Source organism: Pantherophis guttatus, chromosome 4 (genome assembly GCF_059756535.1).
Source record: "Pantherophis guttatus breed Tessera chromosome 4, ASM5975653v1, whole genome shotgun sequence".
NCBI classification, from domain to species: Eukaryota; Metazoa; Chordata; class Lepidosauria; order Squamata; family Colubridae; genus Pantherophis; species Pantherophis guttatus.
The window spans coordinates 43,238,569-43,262,925 of NC_142066.1; the positions used below are offsets into that span (position 1 = coordinate 43,238,569).

A 24,357-nucleotide genomic window follows, 5' to 3' on the forward strand; every position below is an offset into this window, starting at 1 on the left:
CATGTATTTGTGTGCGGAGGAACGTCTGCCTCTTCTGGCTGTAATTCTTTTGACTTGACCCTAGTTTCACCTCTATAAGAACAAAACTAGTGTAAATGTGCAGGTAAGTAGGACAAGTAGGAGTGTTGACTACTATTATTGGAAGTGGATTGAAAAGAGGGATTATGTACTCAGCCTCAAAAGGTTAAAAGCCTCTCAAAAAAACCACAAAGAATTTATATCTTGCTGAATATCCTGAAAAAAACAGCCTATTTCAAAACCATATCATGTGAGAAATACCTTGCTCTGAGCATGTCAGCTATTGCAATCTTTCTGATAAGAATTGAGCTTTCCACAGTTTCCATGTTGGTTTCCTAAAATTTGAATAGCTCCTGTGTTTGATGTATGTGTATGGAATGTACCTTGATGCTTGCAAACATTTCATAATAGATATGGCTTTTCATCACCACTTGTTTTATTTTAAAACCTAAATGAAGTTCCCAGCTAGTGTTGACGTTACCATCAGCTAGATTGTGTATTTCGAGTAGTCCTAAGCGGCTTGCTATTCTTCACATTGCCTAGTTTCCTGCAATAAATTTAAAAGCGACATGTTAGGATATTTAGGCAGTCTAGAAACTCACATTTTAAAGGAGCAATTGGAGGATTGTATTAACTGAGCTACACAGATTGATTTCCCTCCCAAACAGACTCGATATAAATCAAATCCAGACAAAGAAACACCACTTTAGGCAGAAAACCACTTTAAAGTTAGTGCACTAGGAAGTTCAATCAACTCGGTTAGACTGCTGGTCTCCAAGCTCTCCTGAGGGTCCTTCAGTGATGGTTCCTAAAGTACTTTTGGCTGAAGAATGTATTTAGAACTTTAGAATATTCATTGATTCATTCATCCTACTTTTATTATTTGTATAAATAATTCAAGGCAACAAGCCTATTTCCCCCCAGTAACAATGCCGTGAAATGAATTGGATTGAGAGTGACTAGTCCAAAGTGACCCAGCTGGCTTTCATACCAAAGGGAAGACTAGAACTCACAGTCTCCTGGTTTCTATCCTTGTGCCTTAACCATTAGACCAACTCTCATACGTTGTATATGACGTATCAGAAGTACTAGCAATAATATGGACGTGCTTTTTCCATTTAGGTGCACTGGGACTGTAATCCTCAGAATTCCATCAAGCAGGTAGGCAGAGAGTAGCACTCCTAACAAATTTGGAGGTCACTAGTTCAGTACAGGTAGCCCTGAATGTGTGCAAGTCAGTTTAAAGTTTTTGCAGTAAAATATGATAGGCTTATTTAGGGTTTGGTTGATTTGTCAGATATGTAAACCCAGTTCTTTAAATGTGTTAAGTTTACATTTCAGTTTATTGTGTGAGCCCAGAAAATAGATTAAGATGGATAGAATTAAGATGGCGATATGAATATGGCCATGCAGTATTCTAAACCAGGCTTTCTGAATCACAGTAACTTTAAGATGTGTGGACTTCAACTGCCAACATTCCCCAGCCAGCATGCTGAGGTTAAGAAACACTGTCCTAAGCCATTAAGGCACACTTTTTTTTTTTTTGTTCTGGGCATACTTAGTGGTCAGAGCAAAAATAGGTGTAAAGCAACCTTTCTCCAAATTGGCATTTCTAGAATGTTAGCTGCAAACTCCAGAATGTTCAAGGGCTACAGTAAGAACTGAGAGGTTACTAGAATCAGGACTCCAAAAATGTGCCGGATTGTAGAAGATGAATCTTTTTTTTTTTTGCTTTAATTTATATCTCCTGAATCTACTGAATTCAATTCCCAATTAACAAATAGGTTTCAATCAAAGCCATCGTAGATCCACAAGGAATTTTATGGAGAAGCCAACTTGACAGATTCAAAAGCCTTTATTGGGGGATGGGGGACAGCACCTTGGGTATGAGTGCAGCACCTTGGGTATGAGTCCTAGAATGAGGACAGTCTTGGGGGAAGACAAGGTAGGTGATAGAGAGATGCTCATTCTTTGGCTGCCTGATTCTGAGCATTGCTGCAATTTTCTCCTCTACAGGAGCAAGTTTTGCTTGTTAAGTAGCGCAGGCCAGCTCTCTATAGTGCTTCAGAAGCTCAATGAAGATTCATCTCATGTGGACTTCCTGAAGAGGGGAAATGCTAAAAAACACCATCCTAGTCTATAGTGAATATAACTTAAGCTTGGACCACCTCCCATTTTTGTAACAAAAAAGCAAACCACAGACATCTGTTGTGCCATCAGGAATCTGTGGGCACACACCCACCCACTATGCCTATAGCACATCATATAAGATCATAAATGGGGACAGGAAAAACTGATGAGGATCTATTAAATCCCCTCTTAATTTTGCAATCCTCTCTAGAGGATTTGTTTATTTACTTATTGGATTGATAAAGCCACTAGACTTGGAGAAAAGTTGCCTCTAGGTTGCATGCATTATTAAGAAGAAGAAAAATGCATAAAGGAAAAGTAATAAATACTTTAGTTAATAAACAATCAGGACCCCACAACATGCATTACATTTCTCTAGGTTGCAAATCCCATCATCTTGATCCCAATGCCTGTGAAACAACAAAATATTTCTAAAGGTCAACAAGGCTGAAGTCAGTTGCATGTTGAGGTGGGACGGGGAATCATTCCAGAAAGTAGGTGCAACAAAAAAGACCCACCTTTAGGGTCCCATTAAGTGACATTACTATAAGGAAAGGATCTGATATGTTCCAGTCATAGTCCAGCATGCAGAACAAATGGAAACAATTGGAGAAAAATGGTCTTGCAGATAACCCAGTTTTGTGCCATGATAGGTGATAACCAGCACTTTGAAATGTATGTGGAAACTATTGGGAGCCAATGTGATTCAGAAAGTACTGAAAGTACTTAGGCATACTAAGCTGTGCCCATGCTATGTGCACCGGTAGATTTTGAACTGAAGCTTCTGGATATTTTTTTATGGGCACACATTGCAATAGCACAACCAGGAGGTGACAAAGGCAAGAGTGATCACTAATAGGGTTCCCCAATCCAGGAACAGGTATAATTGGCATACAAGATGAAGCTCCTGACCATACTCATCGCTTGCACTTTAAGGAGGAGCTGAAAACAGAAAACTTCCAAAATTGGACACTGGTTCTGAGCAGGGGAGCAAAGCAGCCCCTTTCCAGAGATAAGCATATTTCCACGTCCAGGACACATTCTCTCTCTCTCTCTCTCTCTCTCTCTCTCTCTCTCTCTCTCTCTCTCTCTCTCTCTCTCTCTCTCTCTCTCTCTCTCTCTCTCTCTCTCTCTCTCTCTGACTCTCTCTGTCTCTCTGTCTCTCTCTTTCCCCTCTCTCTCCTTCATATAATTGGGTATCATCAACATCCTGTTCCTGATGATACTACATTCATAATACTACATACATGCCAAAGGATGACCTCCATGGTTTCAGGTAGAAATTAAACAAAGGGGGAGAAAGCCAGTGGTGGGATTCAGCCAGTTCACCCCTATTCGGGAGAACCGGTGGTTAACTTTCTAAGCAGTTCAGAGAACCAGTTTTTGAAAGAAATCTTACTTTGTTTTTTTCCGCTTTACAGGGCTAATCCTGTAAGGAAGACAGGAAGGAAACATTCTGGTGTTGTTTCTAGCCTAATCTTTATTGCCCTGCTTATAGAAACTGCCTCTCTGGTTAACCCTTATTACATTGTAACAGCTAAGCGCTTCGCCCATTGACCTGAATGATGTTGAGTTGGCCACGCCCACACGGTCACATGACCACTGAACCACACCTACCCAGCTGGTCATTAGGGCACAGAACCGGTAAATTATTTGAATCCCACCACTGGAGAAAACCCTGAGGTACCCCCACAAAATAGGAGTCTAGGATTAGACCACTCCCCTCCCAATGTCAACTAGAACTGCCTGGAGTAAGGAAAATAATCATTGCAATAATGCTTCTCTTACTCGCAGCTCCATAACCAGTCCAGAAGGAAACCATGCTCAATGGTATGAAAAGCTGTTGAGAGATCAAGGATGGCCAGGATGGATGCATTCCCTTCACAATCCTGATTCCCTCCAAAGGCCATCATTTAAGTGTAACTAATGCTGTCTTTATGACCTGGTCTGAATGCAGATTAAAAAAGGGTCCAAATAATCTGCTTCCCCCAGGATCCTTTGAACCATCTTAAAAGGGAAGTTTGGGGACAGGATGCAAATCATCATGTTAGATCCAGCAATGAATTCTTGAGGAGGAGGCAGACTATGTATGAGCTGGATGTTGATTTTCAAGAATTCACTCTGGCATTGTAAATACTAGTTATTTTCGTATTCAAGGATAGTCAACCATATATTTAACTCACAAACTTAAGTGTTTAAAAATAACCACATGGCCACATAAAAATATTCAATTTCAAAGAGTTAATGAATTCTTGGAATATGAAGTGCAAAGCTTCCACTATGGTACAATAGTTGCCTCTGGATAAGTCATTGAATTGGAAGCATTCTGGGGCAAAACCTTTGGTTCCACATGCAATATCCCATCTCAGTTCACCATTTTAAACCTGCTGCAACATAATCCTGAGAGCCCCAATAAGTCATCACAAACTGTTATCTTGGATTTTCTTTATCATCTGATTTTTGCATAATTTTTGTATATATAGCAGAAACTGATTTCTGCTAAGCAAAGCACCACCTTCTTTCCTCTTTATTTGCAGTAATACTATTGACTCCCATGGACACAACAATTTTTCTCAAAAAATAAAAATCCTAGATGGTTGGAGGGCAGAACTTAGTTTGGAAATGTGCTGCCCTGCTCAGCAAAGGAAGAAGAGAAAGCAGGAACTGTAGAAAAGTGGAACCATATATATTATAGGAAGGGAGAATCAAGAGAGTTGAAGATAGCTTTTTGATAAATTAATGATTCACAGGATTCTCCATGGGGGGAGTCAAGAAAGCCAAGATGGTCTCAATAGCAATATAATCAAAGACACTCCCCACCCCCACATTTTATACATGGGTAGGGCTTTGATTAAGTGGGCATGGCCCCCATCTTGACTTTTTAAAAAATTCCCTTCCTGGACATTTCTGATGAGTTTAGATTTTAGACATTTTGGCACTCTAGGCACCAAATGACTTGACTCATCTTCCAATTCTGTTATGAATTTCAAATGCCATCTTATTTCTCTTTCTTCTCCAACTTTTTGAACTTTATAGTTATAATTTCCAGCCCGGGCAAATTCTTTTTTGTTTTCTTGAATATTTTCACCCTATTTATACAGTAATTGTAATTACATCATATAGTTCATGTCATGTATTTAAGCCTTAAACAGGAATGCTGGCTGATGGAGTGCATTATTACTGCATTTTCTTTTTAATTACATAATTCTTTTTGGAAATCTTTTCAGTTTGGGTACCACCTAAAATTTGGTGCTCCTAAGCCAGTACTTACTTGACCTACAACCTACAATTGGCCCTGTTTGTAAGTAACCATCTCATTGTATAAATCCATTCAACTCAATGTTTTTCAATCTCAGCAACTTTTAAGATGTATGGACCTCAACTCCTGGAATTCCCCAGCCAATATGTTCAAAGTTAAATTTCACACTTCTTAAAATTGCTGAGGTTGAGAAACGCTGCTTCAGCACCTAGTAATCATTTCGCAGGAGCATCTACAACATGTTCTTAAAACTTTTATTATACATCTGGGCAAGAAAATCTACACAACATACAGACCTTTCCCCCTCCCCACTCATCATCATTCTAACCATCAGCAATTTCAGATCTGGATTTTTGTTAGAAAACATTCATAATGGTGACATTTTTATGCCTCTGTCTGATTTGGGAGAAAAAAAAGTGAACAATGTATCATTTGAGTGGATTTTGTAGATGCATCCCAAAAATTATTGTTGTAGAGGGCAACAAGGGGTCAAGCCTGTATGTGTGAGCAGGTGGGCATATTCAAACACTAGCAGCTGAATGGGTGGCTGGTTCTTAGCTACCTTCATTCTCCCATCCAGATGCCCCTATCACCCTCTATGTTCACCCTCAATGGAAGGGGCAGGAGAGCATACTTTTGAAGAAGTCCTGACAGCAGCTTCCCACCATCACTTTCCTTTTCCCAAGAAAGCCTATGTGAGGGGCATGCAGCATTCTAGGAAATAAAGGGATGCTAGAGGGCTAACCCCCCTCCCCTTTTAGCAATTCACCAGCTTCTCTATTTTTGTTGTTTGTATTGATATTATTTGAGAAAAGGACTGATGCAGGGAAACTAGCAAGAGTCCAGAAAAGTATGTTTGGCACAGACTAACCTATGTATCCCACATTATCCATAAAACAAATGCAAAGCCACATCCCTATCCAAAGGATCTTGGTCAATGTAGTGTTTTATACTTACTCTTGTTTTGGTACTGGAAAACGAGAAGTGTTTCTCATATAATTCCTGGAAATCTACAGAAGAAAACACAAATTAAAAAAAAAGTGACTGTGATGCCACAGTAGCCTGGGAGAACAGCTGAAACACCTTATAATATCTTACTACCTTGCATCAGTTTTAGCCATGGCCACTTCAAGACTGCTGACTGCCTGAACCAGTTCCTGCAGTTTTCATGTCAATATTTAGAAGTGGTTTGCCATGCTTCCTGTTTCCTAGGCCTAAGGAGTGTATCTGACTGAAGATCACCCAGCTGGCTTTGTTCCTAAGGCAGGAGTAGAACACCCCACCTCCAGGTTTCTAGCCTGATGCTTTAACCACTATGCCAAACTTTCTCTCTCCTTTGCAAATAGCACCTGTTTAAGTGAGAAGGATCTTCATTTGCATTTCTACTGACCATAAATTAATCCCTTTCATCTTGTCCTTGTTGTGAAACAATGAATTTATTTTGGATTGTTGTGAAATGCTATCCCAAAGAGCTGCGTGTTAAATGGGAATTGGATCTATTTTCATAGATACATGGGATAATTGTACTGAGTGATTCACCAGAACCTTAACATACTAACACCTTAAACATATTGTTTCTGTCCCTATAATGAATTGCAATCAATGACCAAAAGTCTTCCCTTAGACAAGTAAAGGTTCTTAATGATTTCCCCATAGTGGTTTCCTTTTGAGGATTGGGCTTTCAGGATTTTGGGTAACAGTTAAGTTACCCATTGAAGAATGGAAGGTCTGACTATTGATTTTCAATGTGGTTTTTTTTTTTTTTAGCAAATCAGCTTCAAAAAGAAGAAAGACACATCATCAAAGAAGGATCAAGCATAAGTGTTTAAATCAGACATAGTCCTACACATGGAAGAAAGACTAAAATTGGGCTGTGTTTATACAATACATCATTTCACAAATTGATCAATCGCATTTTAGTTTAATATGACGTCCCATATCAGAAAATTGGGTCAAACAAGTAAACCGTATTTTAAAGTAATCTTTGAGAAGTATGTCATGCAAACACTGCCTTGAAGTTCCAGCGTAAAATGTGATAACAAAGCATCTCTACAGTCTCTGTTTCTCATATGAGAAACAAAGAAACAACATTTTTTCCTCTTTTTCTCTAAAACAAAAGTTGCAGCTGGGCCATCTGCCTTCTTCTCGGTCTGTGGGAGGCTTGTTGACATTAAGGAGATGCTGCTTGACTCTGGAAGCAATTTTAATTCCTGCAAAGAAATTTAGGCTGGCAGAATTTTACCCTAACAAGACTAAGGAGGAGGGGAGAAGGTTCCAAGGTGACATGGAGGATGCAAACCCTGTATCTCCCTTGCTGCTAATAACAGAGTAAGAACATTTGCCTCCTACATAAGAACATCAGAAATTGGCTCTCCCTACCTCTCCTTCTTCCCCCATCCCAAATGATGGCATTCTCAAGTGCTAGAAGGGGAATTACGGTGCTGATGAGGTTAGAAGAAATCTATTTTTATTGCTTGGATATGTAGAAATGAAACAACTTTTAATCAAAGTCCTAGGCTCAACTTATTTTCTAGTTTCAGTGTGATTACTTTTAGAATGGGAGAATTTAATGCTTCTTCAGCTTGCACCAGTGCTCTCATATACGGGCATGTTTACAACTCTATTGTTCCATCCCCCAATTGATCAAAAGCAGTGTGAAGACACTTCAGCCAGTTTCAGAATCTTAAGAGCAAAGGAGTCACTGAATCACTGCTCTGCCCCTCTAATTTTAATTGTGGGCATTTGTCTGGAACTGTTGCAAAATGATCTGTGCTTATGATGTGGTTCTGCAAAGCCATCAAGTCACATTTCCCCTTGAAAGGCCCGCTAAGACCTGCTTACTCTTCCTGTCCAGAAGTTAGATGGTGAGGTTAAGCAAATATTCTTGCAAATTGACAAACAGATTGCCCACAAGTTCTACTCAGCCACAGTATTTCAAAGAAAAGATTAGTTTTACTTCGGTTTCAAAGACCTCCTCAGATGAACCAGAAATAAATTGGTTCAGCTGCCAAACAGAGATCACAGCATGAGGTTACAGTCTGTCTTTTATCTCTGTGTTGTTACTGTTCAGACTGGGGTGGGTGGAAGAAGCAAACTGGGTGAGTACAGTGGCACAGAGAGAAAAGATTCTACATTTTGCCCTCTTTTAAAACTTGTTTTTAGTTTTATGTATTAAACTTGCTCTATTGCTGACTTGTTTCACTTGTGAGAATATTCTTAGATCTCTATAGTTTGTAACATGGCATCCTCCAGAGAGTTGGGGATGATGGAAACTGAGCAGAGTTAGCAATAGCAATAGCACTTAGACTTATATACCACTTCATAGTACTTTTACAGCCCTCTCTAAGCGGTTTACATAGTCAGCGTATTTCCCCAACAATCTGGGTCCTCATTTTACCCACCTCGGAAGAATGGAAAGCTGAGTCAACCTTGAGCCAGTGAGATTTGAACTGCTGAACTGCAGCCAGCAGTCAGCTGAAGTAGCCTGCAATACTGCACTCTACCCACTGTGCCACCTTGGCGCAGTTGAGTTCCTCAACTCTGGTAACTTTAAGATGTATGGACTTCAATTCTTAGAATTCTGGAAGCTGAAGTCCACACATATTGCCAATATTAAGAAACACTGATATATAGATGATATCAGGTTGCAGAAGGCTTCTGTTACACTAATAAGAGCCTTCAAATTCTTAAATTGCTCTGCTGGTGAAACACGGAAAGCTGAACCTTTAAAACCATGGGGAAGAATGCACTTGCCTGCCAATCTTTTTCATACTGCTTCCTGTCATAAGTTGGCTTTCTATCTCGGAGTCTTTTAAGAATTGCCTGGTTCTCCAGAGTAAGCCTTACAAGTTCTATATTCTGCTTCTGCCGGAACACACTGCAAAATCCCAAAAAGCTTGTGTAAAATATGAGGATTAACACTGTAGTTCTCCAAAGTGGTTATAATTATGACCCCTAAGATTTGATGGGACTAATTATTATATGTTTCATTGCAGTCAGCCAGATATTCAGACTGGATTTGGCATTTTTATCTATCTATTGAGTCCTTTCTAAGGACTTGGGATAGGCAGAAGTTGACATTTGATGGTTTTAGAAGTATCATTGTAGAATGTAAGCTGTTCTGCTTTTTGCAATTTGCCAATGATGGTTTTGTCAATGCTAATGGTTCAAGTGGTGTGCCAGTTGTTTTGGGATTGTATCTAAGATGCCTATTACTATTGATATTACCTTGGTTTTCATTTTCCACAATCATTCTATTTCTTTTTGCAGGTTTTTGAATTTTGTTATTTTCTCCAATTCCTTCTCTTTTACTCTGTTGTTTCCAAGTGCTGCCATATTCATTATCAGACTTTTTTGTCTTTCTTATTGACAATTGTTAACTTGGGGTGTTATGTGGCAGATGTCTGTTTAAATTATGAAATCCCAAAGCAATTTTGCTTCTTCATTTTCTGTTACTTCCTCAATTTTATAGTCCCACCAGTTCTTGCTAGCAGGCAAATGGTATTTCTTCCAATGCTCTATTGTTGTTACTTTGTCATGCCATTGCCTGTAGTCAGTCTATGTGATCTTCTTGCAGCAGCTAACCAAGTGGTTCTCCGTTTCTTTAGTTTCTTTGCAGAGGTAGCACTTGTTGTCTGTTGCTATCTCTTCAGAACTGGCTTTGTATGCATTTGTTAAGATGTGATTTTGTGCAGCCAGGATTAGCTTTATGACTTTCTTTGAGCTCTTGTTATTATCTGCTTTGGCTGTTATTTTTTTAATATACTGGTCATGTAATATTTTGTCTCCCTATGTCTCTTTCTTGTTCTTCATTTGGCCTTTCTTGTGGGCCAGTTTGGTCCCTCCTGTAGTCAGTAAACCTATCTGGTAAACTAGAGTCAGTACAACTTCTTCATGTCCTTCAGATATTCTTCCAATGTCCTTTTTTTCTTCTTCAAAGACCTGATGTTGCAACATTCCATGCCCACCTCTTTTCCTTGGTAAGTAGAGTCTGTCAATTTCATTGTAAGGATGAAGGGTAGGATTCATTGTTATTATTTTTCTGGTCTTCCTATCCAGGGCTTTTAATTCTGAGCTGATCCACTATTCCAACTGTGTATTTAATGATTGGAATTGCTCAGTTGTTAATTGCCTAGATAGTGTTTCCTCCGTTGAATTTGGACTTTAAGATCTTTTTCACTCTCTTGATGTATTTGTTTCTAATGTTTTTCTTGACTTCAGTGTGCTTGATGTTGTTAACTTGAAAGATGAGCTGGTATTTGCAGTGATCATCATCATCCAGACTCGATGTTATTTCCATAGGGCATCTTCATTCCTTCAGTTTTCACTATTTTTCCCCACTCAATGCTATGGCACATTTGTCCAGTCCAAACCCCACTGTAATATCTTGACTGTATATATGGACAGTGTTACTCAATTATTCTGTCTCAGATGGTGTTTTCCCATACAGCTTGTGGTCATCCATTTATAGGAGTTGGGATAGCCTGGCAGATATTTTTGATGCTTGATAGCCATGGCCTGACTTGTTCAGTATTGTTGACAGAGGAATCAGTGCAACAAAAAAATAATAGTAGTGAATGTCCTTGAAAGATTTCTGTTTTGATATTAGCCTCCCCCTATCTATCACCATTGACCAATAATCATGTCTTCCATTGTGCCATTGATGTTTGCTTCTGATGTTGCTACTGAATCCTGTTGTTTCTAGGCACTTGATTATCTATCCAGGATTATCAATCCATGCTACTTTCAAGTTGATTTTCTTTCTCTTACAGTTTTCCAAAAATCAATTAGGAGTTGATTTTTCGTTCCTCTGCTGTTTGGGTGGTTTCTTTTCTGCTCAGGTGGAAAGACCTTGTTTTCAACTAGATGCTGTTGGAATGTATGGACTTCCACACCAGTTAGCAATTTGAAGGTTGTTGATAAACAGGTAATCAATCTATAGTTGCCTGGTGCTGCTCCTTTTGCTGGTTCTTTCATTTTCAGGTAGGTTTTGCCAGATGTTAGCTATTCTTCAACTTCACTTCCTAGCAGTATGTTGTTAAATTACTTGGCAATGAGTGAGTATAGACTAGTCAAATGTTTCAGCCAAAATCCATACAATTCATATTCACCTTGTGCTGACAAATTCCTGATCTTCCTTGCTCTTTTCTCTAACATTTATGCTATTATTACAAGTTTGTTCATTTCAGCTTCTTTTTTATTTGTATCTATTTCCTTTAACTAACTGTATTCTTGTTGTATTTCTATGAGTTATCCCATATCTGTGCCCAGAACTGCACTGTTTCTTCCTTGTCAGGAGTTGACTGTTCCACTGCAGTCTCTCCATTGATGGATTGGTAAAAACCTTTCTGATTGGATTGATATTGGAGACTCTGTGTATAATTTGCAATTTGAGTTTTGTATCTGCTGTTATTCTTGACTATAGGTATTATTTGCTGCTTTATTATTTCCAATACTTCCTTGATCTTCTTCATTTCTAGGTGATATTTCCTAATCAAATCTTGGTTTTCTTGTTCTTCAGCTTCTTTTCTTTCATCTGTTCCACCTTTCTTGTTTGCGATCTCAGCTTGTTGGTCTCATTTTCCAACCTGATCTTCCATTTTGGTGTGTCATTATTTGGTTTTTTCCCCCTTCTTTATTGGTTATTATTATGGTTTGTTGCACAGTCAGTTAGATGAGTAGCATGTATTAAATCATTTTCATATAGTAACTGTTGAGATTTTGTGAAGGTATTGATGAGCTGAAGAATTTTGGGATCCCTGATTTAGAGAGTTCTTCTGATAAAATGGAGGAGGTGGCTGATTTTCCTTAAGTAACATATTTTCTTACCCTTTGAGCAAAGAAAGGAACAAGTATTCCTTACATTTTGGCTGATTTTCTTTTATATTTTATATTTTACATTTGACTCTTTTTTCTTTCTTAATTTTTGAAAAATATTGCTGATGACAATATAGGTAGTTTTCACTTAACAACCTCTCACTCAGTAACCTTTGAACTTAGAATAGTGCTGAACAATGGGTATTTATGATTGTTTCTTGTAGTTGTGACTGTTGCAACATTCCTGTGGTTCTGTGTCTATGATCTTGGTGCTTGGCAACCTCCTCACAAGTGTGGTACTGCAGATCAATCCTGGGATCGCCATTTGCAAACTTCATGGCCATTTCACAATAAGCAAAGTCAATAGGAAGCTGCAGAAAATAGCAAATACTGATCATGTGACATCACATGTAGTGATCTCCCAGGATTTGCTTAACAATAGCAACTGAAAGTGCTGTTGCTAAGTAGTGCAGTCATGTGACATTGTGTTTTAAAACTGTGTTGCTTAGTGATGGAAATTCCAATTCTAATTACCATTTTTAAATAAGGACTACCTGGATGAAATAGAATTTCATCTCAAGTGAGGAAGTGTCAAATAGTTCCCTGACTCATTTCTTTCTTTCTTTTTAAAAGAAATTAAAACATTTAGTGAGAAATGTTTCTTATTTCTTTCTACATGAAAGGAAAAAAGAAGAAAGTAAAAAAGTACATAGTAGATGGAAGGTAAAATATTTGCAAATAAACAAAGATTTGAAAATTATAAGTTTTAAAATGCATTTCATTCAATAATTAGTTGAATATATAAAACTCATTACTGTACAATATTTTAAGAAATAATTATAAAATACTAGGCATTAGTATTTATATTGATATTACCACTTTTGTCTTTATAAATGAACACAATCTTGTAAAAAAAGAAGCAAAAAGGGAGAGGAAAAAATAAAAGTTAATAATAAAATAAAAAATAATTTTAAGTATGAGTAAAAGAGTATTGTGTTCTAAATTCCCTCCAGTTGTACACAACATCAAAATATTTATAAACACTTAAGATTGCTTCCGGTTTCTATCTTTACCTCACAGTTCTCTCACTTAAAAATAATTCACTTAGTATTTAAATTTGCCTTATTATGTGGCATTAATGTAGGATAGCCATTCTTGCATAAATTTAGTTAGACTTTTGGATGTATTGACTGTTAATTTTGCCATTGCTGAGCATTCCCCAACTTTGGTTTCCAGTCTGACATTGTTGGCAAAGTTTCTCATTTCCAAAGTTTGATCCATAATTACTTTTTTAAAAATTGTGATTATACCCATACACATACACTTTCCCAATCAGGATCACAAATGCATGTCTATAAGATGAAAGGTGTCTGGTGATTGGAATTGTTCCAGAACTAAATAATATCCCCTGCCATTTCTTTACCTGACGTTCCTCATTCCTTATGCATTTCTGTTGCATCGTCTGACAACTTATTATACTGCTTGACTTATCTTTAAAAACTCTTCATGCCTATTCAATTCTACATCCTCAGTCTCTCTTCCTTCTTCCTCTTCTTGCTTTCCCGCTTTCTGCATTTCTTTCTGTCTCTCATCCCCAACCTCCTCTGCTAGGATTTTATGACCACAGTTGCCAGACTTTGATGAACCTTTGGTGGTTCTGAAAACTAAGGCTCACTTCCCTTAGAATAGCGGTGGGCAACCTGTGGCTCCAGGTCTACAACAATCTCACTTTTCCCCTTCATTGTGACTATGCAGGACCATGATAAAGTTTCTTATGCATAGTTCAACCTTTTGGGAATAATAGAATGTCTTGCTTGGATAGAGTTACAGCAGTTTGATTGCCCTTGCTTCAGTTGATTAATATCGGTCATCACTAATAGTAAAATAGAAAAATATTTTAAGCGTTTTGATTGGCTGGCAAATAACTAATGGATAAAATCACAAAACTTGCATCTTGCTTACTTTGGCCATGTCATGCAAGGGAATTTACTGAAGACAGAAATTATGTGTGGAAGAGTTAGTGATAAAAAGAAATCAGGCTATCAAAGAACACAGTGGCTGGACACCATCAAAGCTGACCACCGGCTGACACAAAGCCGGAGCATAGAAAAACTTAAAGAAGGTGCAAGATGGGGAGAGACTTGGCCCATAGAACCAACTGAATGGATAACATCATCATCATCATCATCATCATCATCATCATCATCACCATCATGTGTTTGACATGTGCTCACCTACAACAGAAGCACTTCTGCTGGGATCTAGCAATGATTGCTCAAGCAGGTCTGGTCACCCTAACACTTGCCTATGAAATGTGCAGTGGGGAATAAAATTTATACATCATGGCTTTGTGTCAAATTAAGTAGAAAAAGGGTGTTCTTCAGTGTAAAAACGATCAGTATAAGACTGCTTCAGTCTTGGACTGAGGGTAAGATAAGAGCAGTGTTGTATGATTAAAGAGGAAACCCAGCATTATCAGACTAGTTTGGTACTGATCTTCAATGGAAGTGACCAAAAGGCTTCTTTGTACTGGTGAACATTCTACTGGGATGAAAATTAGCAGCCCAAAATAGTTCTTTCATTTTTAGGAAGAGCATACGAACGTTGTAACATAATCCAATTTAAAAGCCAAACAAATTTGTCTAATCCCTGTAATGCAATGTCTTTCAACTTTGATAACTTTAAGATGGTGGACTTCAATTCCAAGAATTCTCCAGGTCATGCCAGCTGGAGAATTCTGGAAGTTGAAGTCCAGTTATCTTAAAGTCGCGAAGGTTGAGAAATATTGCTGTAATGGAATCGTTTGCTATGGTGCCGCACAGACTGTCTGTTATTACTCTGCTTCTACAGCTCTTTCCCAAACCCAATGAAATATGGAAGGTTTCCAGCCTCAGCGTGATGGAATGGCCAAGATGGAATGGCCAAGATGGAAACTGTAATTATGCAATCAGAACCTCATCTTTTTTTTCTTTTGCATTTGCTTTTGCATTTGTCAGCATTACAAAGGGGCATGGCTTCAATTGTGTAGATGCAGCTGCCCTCTTGACTTTTTTTTGACACCCTCCTCTCCCAGATGCCCCTAAGTTTGTCAGGCACCCAGGAGAACTGTTATCCAATATAACCTTGTACCAGAATACGAGCCCTGCTTGACAGGTAGCTTAAATCCTACAAGGGTAGCTGTTGCATTAAAACATTGCTAGGTCACTCCTGCTCACCTCTTTTGTTGGTACTCATTCCAGCAATCAACCATACCTGAACCATGATATATATTAGCTAGCCGTACACAGAGAGACTTATTTTCTTGTTCAAGCTGTCCAATCCTCCGCTGGGCATCCTGTGGAAAGAGAGGTCAGCTGGTTGAAACTATGTTTAAGTTTTGTTTCTTTTGTCTTCATCCCATGTTCCTAGCCCTGGGCCAAGTTTTTCTTAGACCATGTTTTTCCTCTCATTCTCATTTAGTTTGATGGGAAGATCAAACTTAGGATCCTTTCTCCCAACAAATGCATGGCAAAGAGTGCAGCTTTCTATATTTCCCTTAAAGACAAGAGGATTGGAGCTAATTTTTAAAAATTAAATGCAAACTTCTCAATCTCTTTCCCCAATTTAACTGGGATCTTGGTACTAAGAAGTGTTAATATTCCTCCGCCCTCAAATACTTTTAATTAATATTCCTCTATATACCCTATTTCTATTTTTGCTGCAAAGAATTGCAGCTCTCTCTATATATATATTATATCCAGGCTGCGTAAACATCCAGGTGATTTCTAGATAGCAGCTAACTACTACAAAAACACTAATTCCTTGCTGCCACCTACTGATCTTTTGGATTTGTACTGGACGAACAGACAGACAGACAAATAGAAGTGTAATGGTACCAACTGGTTATTTTGATTTCTGAATTAATACAAGTATTGGTGGCACAGCAGACTAAGCACTGTTAAGTAACACCAGCTGCCTGCAATTATTGCAAGTTCAAATCTCACCAGGCTCAAGGTTGACTCAGCCTTCCATCCTTTAGAGGTAGGTAAAACAAGGACCCGGTTTGTGGGGGCAATAAGCTGATTTTGTATAAAAAAGAACACCATTTAGGGGTCCCCGAAAGCCCTACTAAGCAGGTATATACAAAAGTATGAAGGCTATTGCTTAACCTTAATGCATTGTAAGCCGCCCTGAGTCTCCGGGAAAGGGCGGCATATAAATCGAACCAATAAATACAATAAATAAATAAAAGTAATGATGCAATAACAAGAACAAAAGTAATTCATTTTGTTTCATTTAAACTACTTCAAAAAGATGTATACCAAAATATAAAGTGATATAGGCAAAAAAATAATAAATAAAAAACAATTAAAAATCAGAGAAAATGAAAGGGGAAAATGGGAAAAAGCAGCCACTATGAATCATGAAAAAGAAAAAAGCTAATGTATCATACACAATACAATGCAATTGGCATTTTTAATTTGTTTCACTTCTGTTGCCTTTCTGTGATATTGCAGTAGTATTATATCTACATGAATTATTAAAATTCAATTTTCCAATGATGAATGGAAATATGTAGAATCCCAGGTCTCTCTCAAACCTATTAACCCCAAAATCATACAGCTTTGTCTTTCCCAGTCCAGTTATGAATATTCATGACAGCTTTCTGGCAGTTGGCAGCTTTCTAACACATCCGGAGGGCAACCACTTGGGAGGGCTACTACAGATTTAATCATAACTAAGAAGAGAAAGAAAATTACATGGATCCCTTGAGTTAGACCAAGGGAAGGTCATGTGATGCTCTCAGAAGACTAAAAGTGTCATCAGCCTTCACCAACTTGATCAGAGATCAGTAATGATAGAAGTAGAAGTTTAGCATTTTCAAAAAACTCTTGTACAATTTTTCCTTCTCTATGACTGTGGATGTTGCTATCTTTTCTTCTCTTATTTATTTTTATTTTATTTATTTTGTTGAGCATGTATTAGTAATATATATAAGTATAAGCATGAATTGAATACATAAAATGAATACAATTAAAGGGAACATTAGGACAGGGATGGTCGGCACGCTGGTGCTCTTATGCACACCCCTTACAGACCTCTTAGGAATGGGGTGAGGTCAATAGTAGCCAGTCTAAGGTTAAAATTTTGGGGTTTTTGGGATGAAACCATAGAGTCAGGTAGTGCATTCCAGGCATTGACCACTCTGTTGCTGAAGTCATATTTTCTGCAATCAAGTTTGGAGCGGTTCTATGCTTCCTGCATGTAATAATTTCATTTATAACTTTGGACAATCATTCTGCTAGCATTGGAGAGAATGTTTTGTAAAATTCTAGAAAGAGAAATAATCTACATATATTTTTTTTCTCCCAATTTAATATCTTAATTACATTGCTTCGTTTCTCAGGATCATTTGGCTTCTCTGTCCTATCTTGCCCCACAATCTTGGGGAGTTTTAATGTCTGAACAAGAGAGATCATTTGATTAGCCTTACCAGAAGAGTATAAATCTAAATAATAAGCTTTTTCAGTAGTTTATTAAAAAGAAAAATGGTTCTATTTTTTAATTACAGTTCTGAACAATACTTTTTTTTAAAGTGATGATTTATTTTTAGGATGAATATATTTGATATTGCTTCTGTAATAGGAAATCCAGAAATAATTGTATCTTGAGAAAACCTGGAGGTGTCTCCAATATTGTCAAGCTCTTGGGGTATGGTTTACTTCTAAATAAATATGGATCAAATTGGGATGGAAAATTTTGAATTCTGACCTAACACTAGATGAAGATGATCTATCTTGGCTCTTGGTTATGATTTGCTAACCGTGGTTTTATATGTAAACCACAATATCTAGTTATCTTGAAGAACATCACATCTTTTTAGAGTTTCAGATAGGAGCAGTGGCCACCTCTGCTAGTTTGAAATGGAGGCTTTCTGCATAAATAATGGATTTATTGTTTGAGTTGTTATTTTTTTCACTTTTGAAGTTTCAAGCTGTTTACAGGTCTTCCCACAGACACCTAGGTAGGGTATCAGTCTTTATTGCCATCTAATGGTCATTTGAACATTTGTATCTCATATATGGTAGCTTTATGCTAGGCCAAACTGACATGTTCTTAGTTCTGCTGATTATACAACAACCCACCTTTATAGGAGGTAACAAATGAAACTTAGAACAAGCATGTATTATTGCTATCCAACAATTTTCATGTTTTTTTTTCTTTTCTAAGAAAAACAGCTTCAGTCTAGAAGTATTGTGGGGAGAATATTTCTACACTGCTGATTCCTTGATCCTTAGCACTTGCTGCTATGGATTTTAACCCTGTGCTTGTACTGTAAGACCAAATGTAGAATTTACTCCAAAGAAACAAATTCTTGATTTAAGATGTTCCACTATTATTCTATAACAATAAAATATTAGACTGAAAAATCTGAATTGCCTCCATGGTTGTATTCTCAGTAAATATTAGATAGTGTCCTGTTTTAATGTATTTGGGGGAAGGGGAAACAAGTTTTTCCAAGAAAAGTCAATAAATCATACTTGGTATCTGGAATAAGGAGTGCAGAGAAAAATTAAGGATTCTGTATGCTGCCTCATTTTTGTGTGAGAGAAAGGAAAAGGAAGTGAGAAATACCAATATTTAACTATGAAAAATCCTCTAGGTAGCATCCATAACAAAAGGAGGTTTCCTTACCTGAATCTTAGAGACCTTGAAATAATGATGAGTCTGTGCATCTGGACAACTATTATCTACCTTGCTCCTGGCTGGACAAAGCAGATAAAAGAAACATTGGCAGCTCCACTAGATAGACTAGACCAGAAAATCAACTCTGCAGGAAGACTAGAGGTGCACTTCATTAAGATAGGCTACAATAATAGAATCTTGAAAGTTTGATTGTCCTATCCAGTTTGCCTGAGACACTGCCAAATATTCTCTTGCTTCCAGAATGTAAAGAATGTTTCAACCTTCTTTGTCTTGGTGATAGTTCTTTTATATTTCATCAAGACCATCTCCCTTACTCTCTACAAATATAGCATTCTCCAGTCAAGCTGGAGATATTTCCAGCTACTAGACCCAAAGGGAATGATAGTATAGTCTAAGGGTAGAGATTGACAGAGTGAAAAATGTTGCAATATCTTGCCTTCTAAGTACAGGTTGGAAAGCTCTGCCAATCTGTAAAGCATCAGTTTGGTGAAGTCACCTGCCTCATGGCAAGCTGCAAGGTGAAGAGTTGTTCAATCTATTAATAGTCTTATGTCTAAATATCAGGGTACCCATGAGAATTCTGGGATATGGTAGATAGAATGAGTTTGGTAGATAGAAAGATGGGGTTTGAATAGGCTACTCTCTGGTCTGTGACAATTGGACTGAAAGTGTTGCTGTCTCCTTGTTTAAATATCATTACTTTCTTTTCCAGAATATCAAATTGCCATTTGATTTTGTTCTTAGATAATACTTCTTAGTGACACAGAATATTTTTCTATTTCTAACCTGATCTGCCACTCAGATTGTACTTCTGTCTTTATACTGTATGTATCTGAATTTATAGCAATACACCATTGCTATTATTGGATAATTTCATATGAATTCCATCTGAAATCATTGAATACCATATGATAATAGTATCTTTTCACCAGTTGCAGTGCAAGCATTTTTTGTTGGTTTTTTTGGATTTAGTTTCCATGATCCACCTGTGGGGAATTGCATCAAAGATTATACTTTGGGCTGGGTATTCTGCTTATGTGTGAAATAGTTCCCTGAATTCTAAGCAAGATTGAGGGATTCTGGGAGAGGAAGTCCACATATTTGAATTATAGCATAATTGTGGGTACGTCCTTCTCAGCTACTATAGTCTGACTCATTTACATTTCTGTGATACCAGAGGAGGGTTTACCATATCATGCAACCTCATGGCTAACTTAATTATGGTTTTGTCAGTTAACCAAATGTTTTAGGTTTGCATGACAAAGCAAATCTAAGACTGTGTTCAAGCAACATACGAATTAAAATACAGTTAAGCTATTATTATTCTGCATTATTCCATATGGTGTGAAAACATTGTGATTATGAGCCTTGCAAGCTAACTATGATTAACATATGCAAGAATTACATGAACAGAATCCAATAGAACACTAGGCCCCAACCTTTGTGGCTTGGCGGCCTGACTGGGGAGGGAGAGGCAAACTGGGCCGCAGGAGCAGCAGGCCGGCACGCACATGCAGCTCGACTAGTTGAGCTACATGCACATGTGCGGGTCTGTCGGCTTGCCACTTGTCCATGGGGTTGTAACAGAATAACAGAGTTGGAAGGGACCTTGGAGGTCTTCTAGTCCAACCTCCTGCTTAGGCAGGAAACCCTACACCACTTCAGACAAATGGTTATCCAATATCTTCTTAAAAACTTCCAGTGTTGGAGCATTCACAACTTATGGCAGCAAGTTGTTCCACTGATTAATTGTTCTGTCAAGAAATTTCTCCTTAGTTCTAGGTTGCTTCTCTCCTTGATTAGTTTCCACCCATTGCTACTTGCCCTCGGGTGCTTTGGAGAATAGTTTGACTACCTCTTCTTTGTGGCAGCTCCTGAGATATTGGAATAATGCTGTCATGTCACCCCTAGTCCTTCTTTTCATTAAACTAGACATACCCAGTTCCTGCAACGGTTCTTCATATATTCTAGTCCCCGTCCCCTAATCATCTTTGTTGATCTTCTCTGCACTCTTTCTAGAGTCTCCACATCTTTTTTACATTGTGGCCACCAAAACTAAATGCAGTATTTCAAATGTAACCTTACCAAGCCATTATAAAGTGGTACTAACACTTCATGTGATCTTGATTCTATCCCTCTGTTTATGCAGCCTAGAACTGTGTTGGCTTTTCTGGCAGCTGCTGCACACTGCTGGCTCATATCTAAATGGTTGTCCACTAGGACTCCAAGATCCCTCTCACAGTTACTACTATTGAGCGAGGTATCACATATACTGTAGCGGTACATTTTGTTTTTCTTGCCTAAATGTAGAATCTTATTTTTTCACCATTGAATTTAATTTTATTAGATAGTGCCCAATGTTCAAGTCTGTCGACTTGGGCGAGTCGAGCTGCGCATGTGTGCACTGGCCTACTGCTTGTGTGAGTTGAGCTGCACATGCACACCAGCCTGCCACTCACGGGCCAGTTGCAAATAGGCCACGTCTCAATATGATGGGGGTGGTGGTGTTGGGGACCCCTGCAATAAAACACTAAGCAATGAAATATTAAGAAACCCACCCAATGGAAAGGTATGCAATACAGATACAATACAGCCATTCATTTAGATACATTTGAAGTTACAATGGCACTGAAAAAAAAAATGATTTATGACCAGTCCTTACAATTGTGACTGTCACAGTATTCCCATGGTCATATGATTAAGGTTTGGCCACGTTGACACCTGGCATGTATTTACAATGTTTGCAGCATCCTGGGATCATGTGATTGCCAACTGTGACCTTCCCAGCCAGTTTTTGACAAGCAAAGAAAATGGGGGAAACATGTTTTATTTAACCCCTGCAGTCAGTCCCTTAACAACCATGGCAAAAAGGTTGTAAAATCAGGCATGACTCATTTAACAACCACCTTGCTTAACAAAAGAAATTATGTTCCCTCTTGTGGTTGTAAGTCAAGGGTGATCAGTGATTTATTTAAAACCTTTCTTTTACAGTCTGTTTTGTTCTATCTTTGACAAGATATATGGATACCAACACAGTTGGTCTAAATGGAACAGGCGGTTCTTATTATTTTTTTGAAAATTATGATTATTTAATTGAACAGTAATCCTTTGATTACTGTAGGAAATAGAGAAAGATAGGCTGTGGATATGGAATATCTTACCAGACGTTCAACAATTGTTGAATATCCAACAATTGTTTAGATGCCTAAAGACACATTTGCTCCAGCTGCTCTTTGCATAGAACTTAATGTGATTGTTTTTATGAAGTTTTGAACTGCTACAGTGATTTTAAAATAGATTTCCTTTAGTGCTTTCTGGTATTTGTGCTGCAAACCCCTTTGAACAGTAGAAATATAGTCTAAGTATAAATAAAAGCTAATCGCAATAGGACAGCCATGTTTGTGAGCAGCTATCAGGAGGTGATCGAACTGTAATAATGGGGGAGGAGAAGCAACTGCAAAGAGGAGTAACCACTTGGGGAAGCATAGGAAATAATCAGGGGGTAGATGAAGATTTTAGCAATTATTAGAACAAAATTGATGTTGATGAATACATGGCAAGAGTAGGTTAACTTTTCTTCGTCTAGTAGAAAAATTTCCTTCCTCCCACATACATTGCCATTCTATCTATTGTCATCTAAAGTAGTTTTAAATTATACATATTTTTTGGCCCCTGCTTTTTTCTTGCTCTGTTCTACTTTTAGTATGTCTTCTACCAGGCTAAATTCTGAATTCTGTCAAACCTCAAGAAGCGTAGTTTGCATAAGGCTCTAAGAAGTGGACAGTCAATTTGCATGCCATACTAAGCTAAAATAAAATAGGGTGGATTATGGTGCAACTGCTTTGTCTTTTGAACAATGACCCTTGTGGCTTATTTAGAATGAGTGGGACCAAAAATGCAAGGTTACATTAAAAAAAAAAAGTTCATAGAAGTTTAAGACCCACATTTCGCCCCTTAAAACTCCACCCTCTACATGGTTTCAGATCCATCTACTTTCAAAATGTGGCACTTGATTTGCTTTAAAGTAGACAAAAAAAAATCTGATTCAAAATAACCACAGACACTGTTATCTGGGTCATTTTCTCGAGTCTTCCATTCAATGCAGTTTCCAACAAGTTGATTGTTGCTGATTGCTTGTAATCCCCTCCCTCCCATTTCTCATTTGTGCCAGTTGGTCTGTCAAAGGCTGACATATTATCAATCTATTATTCTTTGCGTTGAATACAGCCCCAAATGGAAAGCCATAGGACTGACTTTGAAATAAATGTGCCTCAGTCCTTTCTGTAGATTTTAACACTAAGCAAAAGAAGGTTTGGAAGAAGCCTACCCAATACTATTTTGCCTCGAAAAGTGAATTCTCCTGTGTGGGATTTATTCCTTCCCAAGTTGAATCTCTGCCTGGAACTGGCAACGACCACAGGGAATGTGATGACTTCTAAGCTGCTCATCTTTGCACAGCTGCTCTCTCTTCTCAGATCCCAAACGAAAAGGCAAAACTCTGGGCTCAGCTTCTGCATCACCCCTCCCCTTTGGCCAAGGTTGCCATAGATGCCCCAGCTGTGACATCACGGACTGTGAAATGCCATAAGAAGACAGCATTGTGTCCCCAACTCGCTGTCATGGTTGCATTCAGATCATCCCCCAATTATTTGTTGTGGCTTATTGCTCAGAGGCAAAGCTTCAGCTTAATCTCTGTGGGAAGAAAAATTCTATACCATCCTGCCTTTCATGCCACTCACCAACCCCATCCATCCCTGACCTGCCAATAAAACAAAAAGAACCTTTCCACCAATTCTACCTAGGCTGAAACTGATTAAGCACATCTAGAAATTCACCTGAGGAATCTGATAAATCCAATGAAACTTTGAACACAAGGCAACTGATAATCCATTTTAGTGTTTTGATCAAAAAGAGCAAAACTGGGTGATCTTTTATCATCCACCTTAAACAGAGCAGGCAGAGAGAGAGAAAAAGCAAAAGCTGAGGCCGCCACGCACACAAACTTTTTCTCAAACTTCTTATAGTTTGCACAGCTTGAACTGATCATCATAGTGTTAGAAACCTAATTTCATATCAATTAGTTCATGCAAAACTCATGATTTTCTCAGCACTCTGCAAACAAAGGACCTTAGAAGGGGAAAGGAATACACTTTCTGGCCTATAGCCCAGAGCTTTGTTAGGGGGTGCTATCTCACATTAGGTTGCTGAGAATACACATTTTAAGTTACAAGCAAGGCTATTTGGCAATTAGCCTGGAGAGGCTTTATCTTTGCAGTTGGCAGTTGCAGGTTACAATGGAGCTCAGCTCAGCAGGGAATCAAAAGTTGAGTTAGGTACACTCTGTGTATGCTCTAATCCTTTCAATATAAAAATTCAAGAAACAAAATGGGATTTTGGGAATTAAGCTGGGTTATGTATCTATGCCTCATAACTGAGCTAACTAAAGA

The 24,357-nt window shown here is 38.1% G+C and overlaps 1 protein-coding gene across 1 annotated transcript; it reads right to left on the reverse strand.

Annotated features, from left to right (window-relative positions):
* Nucleotides 1-436: 436 nt before the first annotated feature.
* Nucleotides 437-23,436, reverse strand: CFAP97D1 (CFAP97 domain containing 1). The gene is made up of 6 exons (XM_034415420.3): nt 23,238-23,436; nt 18,899-18,969; nt 15,439-15,557; nt 9,161-9,284; nt 6,365-6,417; nt 437-565 (listed from the first exon to the last, which is right to left on the reverse strand). Exons 1-6 carry the CDS (start codon nt 23,425-23,427, stop codon nt 502-504), a joined length of 621 nt encoding a protein of 206 aa, XP_034271311.2. The 5' UTR covers nt 23,428-23,436; the 3' UTR covers nt 437-501.
* Between the last annotated feature and the right edge of the window lie 921 nt (nt 23,437-24,357).

Excerpts from the sequence above, each read along its gene's own strand:
- CFAP97D1 (XM_034415420.3), bottom strand. The coding sequence starts at position 23,427 with ATGCAGAAGCTGAGCCCAGAGTTTTGCCTTTTCGTTTGGGATCTGAGA. Across the intron at positions 15,558-18,898 it reads TCAAGGTCTCTAAGATTCAG|GATGCCCAGCGGAGGATTGG; the intron begins GTAAGGAAACCT and ends CTCTTTCCACAG. Across the intron at positions 9,285-15,438 it reads AATGAGTACCAACAAAAGAG|TGTGTTCCGGCAGAAGCAGA; the intron begins GTGAGCAGGAGT and ends GGGATTTTGCAG.